This window comes from Vanellus vanellus (assembly GCF_965231255.1).
Source record: "Vanellus vanellus genome assembly, chromosome: 3".
In the NCBI taxonomy this organism is placed as follows: domain Eukaryota; kingdom Metazoa; phylum Chordata; class Aves; order Charadriiformes; family Charadriidae; genus Vanellus; species Vanellus vanellus.
Genome location: NC_138907.1, coordinates 34,189,574 through 34,203,828, shown reverse-complemented (window position 1 = coordinate 34,203,828; position 14,255 = coordinate 34,189,574). Strand labels below are relative to the sequence as shown.

The 14,255-nt window shown below is 44.7% G+C and overlaps 1 protein-coding gene across 3 annotated transcripts in view; it reads left to right on the top strand.

Moving 5' to 3' along the window:
• Positions 1 to 13,514, top strand: part of DAAM2 (dishevelled associated activator of morphogenesis 2) — a gene marked incomplete at its 5' end in the record, with an annotated part of 119,359 nt that extends 105,845 nt beyond the window's left edge. For 2 of the 3 annotated variants that reach the window (XM_082480980.1, XM_082480978.1), the window contains 3 exons: positions 2,208 to 2,339; positions 11,063 to 11,233; positions 13,222 to 13,514. In XM_082480980.1, the coding sequence (XP_082337106.1) occupies positions 2,208 to 2,339; positions 11,063 to 11,233; positions 13,222 to 13,437 (519 nt within the window). In that variant the 3' untranslated portion in view covers positions 13,438 to 13,514. The remainder of the gene's footprint in view (positions 1 to 2,207; positions 2,340 to 11,062; positions 11,234 to 13,221) is intronic. The other variant, XM_082480979.1, reaches the window with a different exon arrangement.
• Between the last annotated feature and the right edge of the window lie 741 nt (positions 13,515 to 14,255).

Below are 14,255 nucleotides of genomic sequence, written 5' to 3'. Positions count from 1 at the left end.
ACATATTCATTTTCAAGACATGCATGCAGCTGTTGCTGTTGTGTAGGATGCTTCCAGAAGGACAGCTAAGTAGTTCTTGGTCTTCTCCAAATCAGGAGGTTAATTCTGTCAGCAGAGCCCTTCTCTCACACAGCAAGATCATAACCGCTGCTTGAGAAACCACTGCCATGGCTGAATCATTTCATTTCTCTAGAGAACGAGCAGCCCAGCCCTCCAGGGGCAGTGCTAGCTTCTGCTGTTTTGCTGTTAAGACTAGTATAGATCATTTCTAGAAGATACAGAGGAGTTTCTTATTCTCTGGCGTCACTCTCAGGCTGATTACATAGGCATGCTGGTTACTTGTGTGTTTGGTTTTTTTATTATTTCAGAAAAATTCTTCTGCAGGGGAGGACTGAATTTGAAATTGAAGGGCAGACCAGCTAATCTTCATTTTACTTTGAAAAACGTTGTTCTCCAGTAACAGTCCCAAATCCCATAGCTTTCAACAGCATGTATGATGGCAGAACTGTTATACTTACGTGCTTGAGGAGGTGGGGGAGGAGGAGATAGAACAAGTTTCAGCTAAAATTAGCTTAAAAATTAGAATGGGAAAGAGTGGCTGAAAAAAAATACTCATAATTCTTAGAAGCATGTGAAGTGGCATCTCTTGTAAGTTCCAATTCAGAGTGATTGTGACATAGAGACAATTCATTGCAAAGTGATGTAACTGGCTAGCGCTCCTGGGACTGCCCCTTGTGACATATTAGGAAAACCAGTGGAGAAGAGGGTGTAATATAAAGCAGGGGAAGTAGCACTTCTATAATGTGGACTTTTCTCCAGTCACCTGCTCGTTGCTTTTCCTGCCCCTTTTCTGCCTTGTGGTCGTGTAGTGGTTACATTCTCTTTCCAGCTCACATCAGACCAGAAGATATTGCGCATATGATTTTAGATTGTTGATGGTCAAAGTCATTCTTTGCATTCAGCAGCACTGTGGAGAAAATCCCAAGGAGCTTCTCAGCATAGATGCTCATAAACCTACCCATTTAGCTCTGTCAACCAGTATTTTCATGACCAGTAACAGAGAGCACCAAAAATGCATGTAGCTGGAGTTGCAGCCAGCACAAAAATATTTTTTCCAAAAGGAACAGAGGGTCAGAGTGTAACTTGACCTGCTGTTTCATGCTGCTTTCCCTACAGAGAAAGTAAGGCTTTATCATTCCCACTGCTTATCCAGCTGAGAATAAGGATGAGGCCCAGATCACGATTTCATTGTCCCCATGAGACTGTCAACTGCACACAAGCCAAGCACAGGCATGGGAGACTGCCAGTCTTACTATAATTTAGTCATTTTGAGGAGCTCTGTAGCTCTTTCAGTGCCACAAACATGGTGAATAGAGTAAGGGAAGAGATAGCATAAGTAGTCTTGGGTTAAAACTAAAAAACTTGAGCCAGAAAGAAAGACTCTTACAATATTGTTGTTTTTTTTTTTTAGTTTCTGTAGGTAGTGGACAAATAGAGCTTATTTTCCTATGGGTTTATATCTTTCTTTATTTTCCCCTGTAAATCTTCTTAACACAGTAGCCTCTGTTTCTAACTGTGACTTTTATGACATCCAAGCTAGTGCTTATTGGTTAGCAGCATGCTGGCAAATGTTGCACCTGACATCTTTCTGCTTGTTCTTCAGTGGGAGAACCAGTTTTGATGTCGTCTTGCTGCCAGAGCTAAGAACTATATAGATTTTTCACACGTGTACCCATTTCCCCAAGTATATAGCCTTTTGCGCCACTGTGGGACAAGAATATGGAGGGTAACTCACTATTGAAAATTCCGAATTCACTTGCTACACAATCTGAGTTCTCTCTTATTTGTCATTCTGCACAGGAAAAAAAAAAAATGCACCGTTACATGTACTTGAAGCTTAAATTATAAAATTGCTTTAGAAATTTAATGTACTGATGGCTTTCTTGGGAGTGGTTATTGTTTGAGGATAAAGGGAACCGTAGCTAAGACCTTCCTTCATCCCACTTTAACCTTCCCTCTCATTCTGAAGAGGCAAGACCTTTGACTTAGTGAGAAAGTGGTTTCTGAATTACAACTCTGGATGAGCGTGTGCAGAGTGGCATCAGAGCATGCTCTGCACTGAGTGAAGTAAATGGGCTTCCCTGCTCCCTTCCTTGTCAGCGAGCAATCTTTGATGCTTGCCTGTCTATGTCTCTCTTCTCTCTCAGGAACTGGATTATCAGAAGAGACGCGTGCGGGAATCAGGGGACAGGTTCGTTCCCGTCATGAGCGATTTCATCACTGTGGCCAGTTTCAGCTTCTCAGAGTTAGAAGACCTTCTCAATGAGGCTAGAGACAAGGTAAGAATACCTTTTGAAGTGTTTGGGGTTTCACTGGCTCAGTAAAAAGCCTGAATCAAAATGGAAGCAGCAATTTCAGCTGCTGGGACTGTAGTGAAAATTGTAGTAGACACTGAAAGTGTTTTAGACTGAACTTTCTTGTTTTTCCTAATCTTGTCTATAGCAATTTAGAATATGTTTTAGGATTAAAAGAAGGTTCAATGCTCTTGTCCACTTCTTGTTAATCTCAGAAGAAGTAGTTATCCATATGTGACATAGAATTACAATGGCAATGTCTGTACCAGGATACCACACCATGCCACGGTGTTGAAGGGACTTTTGAAAGATTGCCTTTTAAGCAATCTCTCAAAAAGAGATCCTTTGGTGATTAGTGATAGTGACCTCATATCTTTTATCTTCTGCTTCTGACTTGATCCCACTCTGTTCATTCAGCTGGGAATATTTGTGCCTCATTTCATTCCTTTAAAAATGCACCTCTGGGTAGTTTGTAACCCTGAATACCTCATCTTTTCAGCTTATGCTTCTCTGTTACTGGTTGTATTTCATTGCAAGGATAGAAATCCCAAACGTGTGGTTTGTCCCACGTTCTTGGATCCCTCTTACACAGCCAGCACCGTGTGCGTGTTACTCTTCAGGTGCTGCTGTGATCATTTTGTCCTTTCACTGTCTGCATCTCCATTACCAGATTTGTACAACTAAGGAGGAGCTTGTTCTTTGCTGATGATTGGAATCTGGCACTAATCCCTCTGTCTCTCAGCTGAATGAGGAAGAATTTATATGAAAAGATCATGAGCATATGAAAATGTTTAGAGAAGAGCAAGGTCTAAAGTAAACGATATGTAATGGCAAATCTGCCCTTGTTGGCTGGCATGTTAAAAGTGCTTGGCTTTATGAAGCAAATGTGTTATTTCTTTTGGATTGAATTGTTTCCACTGCTGGTGTCAATCCTTGCAGCGTTGAGGGACCTATTGCATTATTAATGAAACCTGGGCTGTTAGGTTGGTAGGTTTTAGATTTTGAAGTATAGGCAAAATGCAGGCTGCGGACCTGAACAGTCAGACTCCTCAGTCATCCTGTCGCTCTGCAGTAATGTCATTTTGTAATTCAAAAGCATTTCTGTGCTGTGGAGATAATGTTAGTAATACTGACTTGCAGCTGTGAACACCAGGGGCTACTGGCTGTCAGCTAGAGCTAGCTGCCCTGGCAAATGCCAGTGGGGCAGTAGTTGTTATGACACTCAGAAGGCAAAGCTGAGCAGTCTACCACTTCTTAATGTTGTCTGTAAAATTTGTGGAGAAATAATGTGCCTAATTTTTTCATTGTTGTCATGTTGCTTGAGAAGACTCAACCCCATTCCAGCGTAATAATATTCACACCATACTGGCTTTAATAATCACAAACCCAATGTTTTACGTTCTATGCCTCCACTAAACTTACTGAGAAAAGCTCGGTTTTCTATGGTTTGGGGGCTTCTGTTTTACGACGGGGTAAATTTTTCAACTTCATTATAGTTAGGTGCACATTGCTGGAAGCAAATTCACTCAGTCCTTGGCTTAGAATGCCTGCTTTTCGTTCAGTGTTATAGATGGTGGTGGTCCTTTCTTTTGACACACTAGGACAAAAAGTCCAATGTGGTTTCTTTACAAGGTCAGTCAGGGGTTAAAAACTAGCAAGTGGTACATCACCAGCACAGCAATGCAACTTCTGTTGATCAGGCACTTTCAGGAAAAATACCGTTCTTTTGCTTTAAGAATAACCAGAGAATCTCCCTACAGACAGACCAATATGTCTGGAAGTTGTTGCGTGCTTTTTTAGACATAGCCAACGTAAAGCACTCGACATAAAGAGATGTTTTATTTTAATGACTATAACATGCTTAGGAAACATTTTTCTACCTTCTCCTAGCACACCCTTACTATGTTTGAACACATGCCGTTCCAACTTCTGCTCAACCTATGGCTTTGGTTCTTCCACTGGCAGAAAGCTGCTTTTGGACTCCTAAAAGGGAACTGTCTGTCCTTACAAATGCTGAGCTATTTCTCATGTTTGCCTTATATTATTTTTCCCCTCTCTTCTTCCTCTTTTTCCTCTTTTTTTTTTTTTCTGAAAAAAAAAAAAAAAAGAAAAAAAGAAAAGCTGGAAATTTTCAACAAACCAGATGTGCTTTGCAATGCCTATAACATCTTCCAACCTCAATGGGCTCTCTGTGTTTGTTGAATCACAAGCTTTTTTCTTACCATGGAAACCTACAATATTAGGTTTATTAGCCAATTAAAGGAAGAGAGGGACCAAGACATCTGATTATCGCATTCTTTTTTGATTTCTCAAAGCAAAACAAATAGAAAAAATGGTAGTGGGAGAGAGGACTTTTAAAAATATCCTAATGAGCCCAGGAAGAATTGGTCTGGTTCACAGATTTATTAGTAATAATGAAGCCCTAGTTTTAACAGCTGGTGTTGGATATCCTTCTAAATATAGATGTGGCTAATTGATTGCCATGAGTTAATCAAAACCATGTTTCCTCAGCTGGGATTTAAAACAATACAAATTATCTTTTCAAACCTGGGAAGTTTTTTATTTTTTTAAATGTCTTTAGTATTAGCAAAAGTCATTCCTGTATTCCTTTAAGTTATGGAAACAATCCATTACCAAGGTGTGGTGCTGACCTTCACTGCAGAGGATATTTTTCACAATCCCATGCAGTACTTTTTTTGCTTAAACAGGACCATTTACTGTTAGCGGCTGTGGGGAGGAAGTGATATTTTAAATTTAAAGGGCCAGGTTGTCAGACACATGCGTCCATGTTTGCAGAGGAAGCCTTGTAATTGTACTTATCTTCAAGCAGTAAACAGATGGCTTGGTTAAGAACCGATTGAAAACTTAGACTGACTCTTTAAGCAGGCTCCCTAGCACAGCTGGTTCTTGTTCTTTTTGTGTTTTTCTCACTTTCAATACCACTTTATAAGGGAATATATAGATTAGATCAAGGGATAATGTTTTCTGCCATTTTCCATAAACTGGAAGGTGGGGGCAGAAGAAAGAGAAATACTGCCCTGGAATCCTTCACCAGTTTTTACATGTTCAAATAGATGAAAAAATGACTTTTTAATCAGAAAGACATCAGAAAGAACAGAATGGGGTTGAATTTTCTTTGGGAAAATTTTTCCCTGTGCTTCCTATGGGGAAAGAATGAAAATGCCCAGCCAGAGGAACAGTGACCTCCCATGGTATGAATTCTATTTTCCTACTTCAAAAAGGGGACATTTGCCCTATATGAAGCTTCACAACATACTTAAATATTGACAGGTATGAACTTAGATTGCTAAACTGCTTCATAACTGTTCTTCTTTGTGCTTGGTTTATAACAAACCTGAATGTTTTGGATCTTCCCAGAACAAAGTCTGGGAACAAAGTCTGCTTAGTCAAGTATTGCCATTCCTATGATGAATGTCAAACTTAAGCATCTCTATAGAAACACAAAGGAGGCCACTGCCTGGGCAACGCTGATGAGGAGGGTAGGAAAGCTGTCCATCCCCAGTCTTTCTCATGACAGCTCCTCTAAAGCAGGGTGTTTATCATCATGGAGGCTGGAGTTCAGACTCTGCACATGCATTTAATAAGCTTAGCACATATATAACTGTTTTGAAGAACAGCAAGGCAGTGAAAGACAAAATCCGGTTAAGAAAATCATCATTAATGGCAGAATGCAACGAAGCACAAAGAAATACTGCAGTCCAAATGCCAGATACAGGTGGTGCACTTCAGCAATTCATTTTGGGGGACCATTATTTTCTGTCAGCCACTGGGGCTAATGAATAAGGAAAGGATGAGGATTGCGACCGAGTAGGTCAAGATGGGATGTGTTACCAAGGACACGGGCAGGCACCACAGCCTGCTGTCAGAAACAACCATTTGGTAAATAAATTACGTAGCTGTTGTACACCAACTTAGAACTGCAGATGCTTCAGGGCAGGTTGGCATCTAACACATCAGAAATGTTTATAGCACCTGTATCTTGATTTTGGGCCTGCCAGAGTCACTTTCAAACTCCTAGGATAATTCTAGAAGAGCATTTAGGTGCAGAGAGAGCTGGGCCCAGGACTGCTTGAAATCGTCCAGGCTCTTTCCATTAACGGAGCTGAAACTGATTTGAACTGCCTTGGTTCAGGATTAGAGTCTTCATAACAGCAAACTCAAGATTACTTGTCCGGGGAAGACAGTTCATGTTGCATGGCTACATGGTGTAATTCATTTCTGCACTGGCTCCTCCCGCAACAGCAGACAGGACAGACAGCAGGGCATTTTTATCATGGCTGTTTTTCCTCCTCCTCATAGGGCCCCGTTCCTGCCATTTCCAGAGCTCTTCTGCCACTGTTTAACATTTCATTGGCAAGCACAGCAGAGAGTGTGTGCGCTGCTGTCCCGCTTTCCCTCTCCCTCCTAAAATGGCTTTTTAAAATAAACAACTGTCTAAACGATTTGCTTTGGCAAGAGGATGAATTCAGTGGAAAGTTTGGCAGAGGAAGCTGAGTTGGCACTGATCTCATGGACCTGTTATATCATGGAGCTTGGGGACCCTTATGGTGTGGAAATGAATTTTTTAATGAAAAAAAGAGATACCATCCTGTATCACAGTGGAAAACCTGCTGAAGCACAGTTTTCCATCTTGCTTTTGCTCATGTCCTCTGTCCCTGAATGACTTCAGGAATAAGCAAGTTTTAGCCCTTGTTCTGTGATATTATAGCACGTCATAAAATTCTGTGAAGAGTTTTGTGTGCATGAGGACTTAGCTACAGATTTCACAGTTGTGCACAAGAGCAGGTACTGTTTGGCAGGGAATCTGCCCGTGGAGCAGTTGAGTGATTTGTACAGGGTGACACAAGTCCACAGAAGAGAGGGCTGGGGTCCAGAGCACCTCAGTCTGTTTGTGCTGCCTCTTGTGCCATGAGTGAGGCGGACGGTGTGTTTTTAGCCACTGTGGGCAGGTGGGAGCCTGAGCTTCTCACCACCATTGGGGAGGCTGCCTCCAGCAGCTCACTGCCCCTTGTCCCAGTACTGGTGCTTTGAAAAAGCACATGTGATCGCAGAACCAGAGCTACAGGGAAATAGAAGAAGTAGTAAAACGGAAGGGTCTGTTGCAGTTTAAACAGTGAAAAGACAGCGTGGTGCTCTTTACAATAGTGCATTGATTTGATGTAGTGCCCTACAGACATGAACAACTGATTTTTTGCCATTTCCTATGTCAGATTAGTGGGGCAACATTTTCTGTTCTGTAACAAATGGAGAAAGGAAGGCTCAGAGGGGGAGCATGAGTTCCCAGGCCACATCATGGGCAGAGTTGGCAGCAGAGGCTGGATCTCCTGACTTGCCTTCCTCTGCTCAGTCAGCTTTTTTCTGGAGGTAGTAGAGAAAGAAAGAAAATGTTTACTTCAGTGAACTGCAGATTTCTCTGTTGTAGTTATTTTGGTACACCTAGATCACACATTTTTGCTTTTCTTCTTTCAATGCTTTACAGTAAGTGATTGTGACCTACTTAAGCCATATTACAGGGCACCAAAGAGGAGCTGTTCTCAGCCTCTTCCTCGCTAAAGACCACAACACCTTATACTTATGAGTGTCTCTGGAAGGCTCCCAGGCTGCTGGGCCTTTCCAGCACAGCAACACCGTTTCTCCTCTGAGTGGCAGTGGGGAGGCAGTGGCAATAGCCCTGCTGCCAGTGTGACAAGAACTAGCTGGTGCTGGTAATCGGGTGACAGGCCGTGTGCAGAACATTTGCAGACAACACCACCCTCTAATGGAGACTTCCATGTATGTAGGATCCAAGAGCCCCAGGCAAGGACCCCCTCCTTTTCAATCCTCAGCCTCCCTAAGAGGCTAGGAAACCCCTATGGGCATTCGTGGGCTCAAACCAGCTTGGATCCTGTGTGCCCCCTCATTCACCTTTGCTGTGACCAAGAGGAACACAACGGATGGGGGCAGCACGCTGTCAGGTACAACAGCCGTCTCCTGTGGGCTTCCCCTGGACTTCAGGCTTCATAGGAGGTGGACAAGCCTTCCTTCTAGCTGGGAGCTCTAGTTACTGTTCTTAATTTGTGCCTTATTTTCAATTTGCATAGGACTTAACCAGAAGTTAAATGGGAAGAGTTAGGTAGCACATCTCCTGTGAGCAATGAGCTTCTGGTGCTTTGTGTGCTCAAGCAGCGGTGGCAATGCCTGTGCTGAAGTCTTTCTCTGGCACTCCTGCTCCCCTGGCTGATTGACACGTGGAGCAGGCAAGCCCAGAAAATATAGGGCATGGAGATGCATTATCTCCCTCTGTGGTATTGACCACCTCTATTGTCTCTGCTGAAGAGCTGGTGCTGGTCAGTGTGGATTAGTGTGAGACAGCTGCACTTTCCTAATATTCAAGCAGACTGTGTGTACATTATATGCAGAGAAAATGTATATATACAGAGAGTGGTGGGGAGGGGGAGTAGGTGTGCATACTTGTGTATATATGTCTTCAGAGGTTTCAGAAAATAGGAGTTAAAACAGAGAAATAATCTGTTGCTGTTTACATGCTCTGAATCAGTCCTTCTTTGACTTGCTGCTGCAGTGCTTCCTTCAACTCCTGCCATGTTTGGTAGCTCAAAGCAACTTGCATTTCTTCCAACACTTTTTTTTTTTTTTTTTCCCCCCAGATACTTTGGGTTTCTTTGTTTGTTTCTGGCTGAGAACACAGCCTTTTTAAAGAAAAAAAGAAGCTATTGCTTCAAACTGCTTTGTGGGCCTGGCGGGGAAAGCAGAGGAGGGGAGGTGCAGAATCTCTCAGGCTGGGCCAGAAGGAAGCTGCTTTCCTTGGAGATTTCTTCCCCCTGCAGTTGACTGGGAGGCATCGTTTATGCTTTGCCTGATACAGGGCCAGAGGGGTTTATGATGCCTGCTTCCAAACTCACTTTTTCCTTGGGATTGGAGCCTGACCTGTTCTTACTCTCTTTTCCATTCTGCAAGAGCACCCACCTAAGGAAAGGGAAGCTGGGCTGTGTTAGTATGAGCTGAAACAGGGAACTGCTGGAGCGAGTCCAGCGAAGGGCAACTAAGATGATTAAGGGCTTGGAGCACCTCCCTTATGAGGAAAGGCTGAGAGAGCTGGGACTCTTTAGCCTGGAGAAGAGAAGGCTGAGGGGAGACCTTATTATGGCGTACAAGTATCTAAAGGGTGGGTTGAAGGAGGATGGAGCCAGGCTCTTTTCATTGGTTCCAAGTGACAGGACGAGGGGCAATGGGCACAAGTTAGAACACAGGAAGTTCCGTTCAAATACACGGAAACAGTTCTTTACAGTGAGGGTGACAGAGCACTGGCACAGGCTGCCCAGGGAGGTTGTGGAGTCCCCTTCCCTGGAGATTTTCAAGACCCGCCTGGATGCAGTCCTGAGTAATGTGCTCTAGGCAATCCTGCTTTAGCAGGAGAGTTGGACTAGATGATCTCAAGAGGTCCCTTCCAACTCAGATAATTCTGTGATTCTGTGATTCTGTGAATACATGCACAAGAGAGTTTGAAGGCAGCCCATAGCCTGGGAGAGTCTGGGTTTGGTCTGGTAAATGCTGAGGTCTGTAAGGAAGCTCTGCTGCTTAGTGGCGGTCTGTTAAAGTGCTAGCAGGGAATGCTAGGGGAGCCGTGCGTCAGGGCACCAGTGCCATCAGCGATGTGTTGCTGGTGCTGCCTGTGGCGATACAGAAGTGTGTGAGTGAAGGTAGTTGGACAATGACACAGCTTTTGGATGTGTACACTTATACAGGACTTAAGGGACATGTGCATATGTGCTTTTGACAGACTGTATGTGCGTGCATTTGAGTGCATTTTGGCGAGTACAGAGGCATGCTTGTGAGTGTGAGAGAGCAAAGAAGAGAGTACAACTACTGCTGGACTGATGTGCAAGAGCCAGGGGTTGCTGTGAATTTACCATATCCCAATCAGGACTGCCCTGTGACTGAAGTCCTGCCAGTTGGCTGCCTCCACATGCATCCTGCAGCCTCAACATTTGCCTTTTAAAATAAAAGCCACTTGTGATGTATTCACTCTCTTTTAAGTCCGCCCGGGAGCCCTGGCTGCTTTCCTTGTCCCTCTCTCATGCCATGCCTGTCCGTAGTCTCTCCTCTCTCCCAGGCAACACCCTGACTCGGAGGACTCCAGAGCGAGGGATGACATGGCAAAAGGCTGCTGAGAGGACCGACTGTAACATTATTGCAAAAAAACCTTCTAACTCCAGCCATTTAAAATGTGGATTTGAGGGGAAGGTGGAAGGGGAAAGGATGGGCTAAAACTTCTTGTTTGGTAGTTAGGATGGACTAAAGCTACTTGTTTCCTCAGCTAGCTCACTGTTTCCCATGCCCCTGCTGTCCGACAGCTGGAGCTGAGATCTGGCCAGATGGTCGTCCTCTGAAATTACTCCATCACCCTCAGGCACTGAACATGTTGGTTTTTGTATAAGTGGACAGCTAGTGCTCTCCAACATGGTTGGCCCATGTTGCCCAAAGGATATCCAGGAGAGCAGATTCTTCAGGGACAGAGGCACCTGCCTTAAGGGGAAGCACTTCTGTTGCTGGGGGGTAGTTTCTGCTCTTGCCGCATGAATGCTCAGAGGGTATTGAATTACATGTGTGGTTACTCATAATCTTTCCTCCCTGTCTTCACCAAACTGCCTGCCTAATTACTGCTCTTGTGTTTTCTGCCCCCTTGACAGTATGCCAAGGCACTGAAGCATTTTGGAGAGAGCGAGGGCAAGATGCAGCCAGATGAATTTTTTGGCATCTTTGACACTTTCTTACAGTCGTTTGCAGAGGCCAAGCAAGATCTGGAGAATATGAGGAAGAAAAAGGAAGAAGAGGAGCGCAGGGCACGCATGGAGGCCATGGTGAGGACCCTGACACAGGAAGGTGTTTCCTTCCATCGCCTTTGCATGTCTTGAGAGAATGGTTGAGAGCACCAATTCCAATGCTCATGTCCTGTCATTGTCACTGTTTTATGTCCTCCTCCCTGCCACCTCTCTTTGGCATCGTTCTCTTCACAAATGATGACATTTTTCTTGCTGGTTGTCCTCTCAGCTCTCAGGTGGATACTGTTTGGCTCCTATATTACCCTCTTTTGGGTTCAGATACCAAATCTAGCCCTGCCTGTTCTGCCCCGGCCCTTTGCAGGATGGTGCTGCCCCTGCCCAGTGCCAGAATGTCCTGCTTTCGGGCTACAGGCTCTGTGCAAAAACTATAGGAGCCAGATCTCCCTCGGTCCTGCCAGCTGGTCAGCTTCCACTCAGACTCCATCATCATCTGCTACGTGCCTGTCGCCTGACAGCACACGGTGACACAGCGAAAGCCCTGGCGCCTGCTGCAGCCCACACTGGCAGTATTTCTTTCTGGCCAGCCTTAGTGGCTTGATTACTGGGGCTGCGCCTGGCCTTGACGTGGTGAGAAAGCTTTTGTGCATCATTGATTTTGCTGCTGGGAGACAGACGTGTGTGTCCCCAGGGGTTCGTGTGAACCAGCCTCCCCCTCTAACCTTAGCCTTTCCTGAGGCCTGAGAACAGCTCAGCAGCCACCGCCTCCATCCCTCCTGCTGGCGCTTTAGCCCTGGCTGCCGCCATGGCCCCAGGCCTCGCTGTGGGGAGTCGCTGCTTTAGATTTTTGCTGTGCCAAAAGCACTGGGTTTATGCCTTTCAGAAGAGGAGAGAGGTAAAAAGCCGAGATGTCAGCAACCTTACTGCTGGACACAGGGATAAAATGCCAGGACTTAGGATCAAATTTTCTCTCAGCCAGCCAGGAAAGTAGAGGAGCCTGCTGTTAAAGCACTAGGACAGCTTCGTAGGTGTAATACACCATGAGAGAGGTTGCAGTTTGCTTATGGAAAGCAACGTGGTCCTACAATGTGGGGCTAGCGCACAGAGTGAGAGACCTGCTTCCTGACAGCTGCATCCATCCCTTGCTGTTTCCGCTAATCTTGGAGCTGAGCAGTGGAGGGGGATAACCGAGCTCCCTGGAGCTACTCTGGGGAGACCAAGGGCATTGAATTGGCAGATGGACCTATCCAATGATTTGTAAAATCAGCAGTTCTGTTTCATTGCTCTTTGTGTTTATAACCAGTTTCTCTTCCCAGAGTTGAGGCAATGTGCCATCCTCTTCCCATCACTGCAACACGCTGCCTCCATCCAAACGTGAGCTGTTTGGTGGACACAGTTTCTGTTGATGTTTTAATATCTCACACAATTTCCATTCTCCAGTGTGTTAATTTTGTGGCTTTCTGGGGCTTTTCCTTTCTCTTTTTCCTCCTTTTGCAGGACTGCAGCCTTTCTGCCTGTCAATTTAGCTGGCTATGCTTCAAGCACAAAGCTGTTTGTGACTGTAGCAGTGACTGTGATTTGTAGAGACGTATCAAAACTAACTTTAAACCCAGTAGGCTAGGCAGTGTCAGCATAGTAGGTGCTGCCACAATAAGGTCACTGCAAGCCTGGTCCCAGAAGCTGGGTAATTACCTGTGCATCACTTGTAGACTGTCATTTGGCACAGTTACTTTGATGGCACTATCCTACTGTAAAATTAGTGCAAAACAGCAGCAGCATAGACAGATTCCATATGTCCCCTTTGCTCCAGGGTGGTAGTGCTTTGTGAGGCAGGCATATGATGCTACTCATTCCTCATTTCTCCTGCTCTCTGCTTGCTTGTGTAGAAGAAGGGAAACCCAGCATGGTTGCCTGTTGCTCTTGGCACAGGTGATGGCCTCGTGGATAAGCTCCTGATCTCTTTTTTCCCCCTAAACTGTATTGATGCATCTTAGCTGCTTCTTGGCAGTGTACCTAGTGATCTGGCATCTCGATTGGCTAATCCTAAATCTCTGTGTCTTTCTCCACAGCTAAAAGAGCAGAGGGAAAAAGAGAGGCGACAAAAGAAAGCGAAAGCTGGAAGCATCTCTGAAGAGAGTGGGGAGTTCGATGACCTGGTGTCAGCATTAAGGTCGGGTGAAGTCTTTGACAAAGACTTATCCAAGCTGAAGCGTAACCGCAAGCGTTCGGGGAACCAAGGCTTAGAGACAAGCCGGGAGCGGGTGGTGACAAAGCTAAATTATTAATTACAAGAGGAAAAAAACTAATCAACCAAAAGAAGGTGATGAAAAAGTGCAAAACAAGGAAGATGAATGTGTGTGATGGCCCCTGGCTGACAGCTGCCTCAAAGGATTTCTTCAGTCTGTGGCTAGAGATGTTACCTTTCCATGATCAGCTTTCCTCTCATCCCTCTTCTGTGGTCCTAATTTGAACCATTAAAAAAGTGCCTCTGTGGAGCCAGCAGGGCCTATGACTGGGCCATGCAGAGCTGACAGATTTGCTTCTGGGAGTTTATTGTGTCATCAGAGGCCTCACGGTGATGACAGAAAGTACTTGGGCCTTGCAGACTGCCTCACAGCTGGAGAAAGATAATTTTCTGTGTGCCAAAGCGAAAACTAGTCACGATCTCTGTCTTGCTGATAACAAGCAAGACTAATTTCAGAGCAGCTCTGTAAACACCTGTCACTTCTTCAAGATCTAGACTGGCCTTCAGGGGCTTGTCAAGATGTGGTTCTCGAGGTTTCCAGTTCCCTTCCAGAATTGGATTTTATAAGCCATTGATTAGCACCTGAAAAATGCTTTTGATCTTATGTTCTGTATAGTATTTTTGTGTGGCCTACACTGACCAGTGCAAGTGAAGCTCAGAAGGAAGTAATCAGGTTCTGGAACAAATTGAAACTCTAGCATCTTGATCAACATAAAACATTCTGCAAAAGTCTTTTGGATTCTGCTTTTCTAGAAGCAGTTTTCTGGAAATTGTTGATAGTTGAGCCTCAAAGCTATGAAATGCATCTTCTAGGAAAGAAGCTCTGGCTTTTCATTAGAAAACTAAGCCACTGCCAGG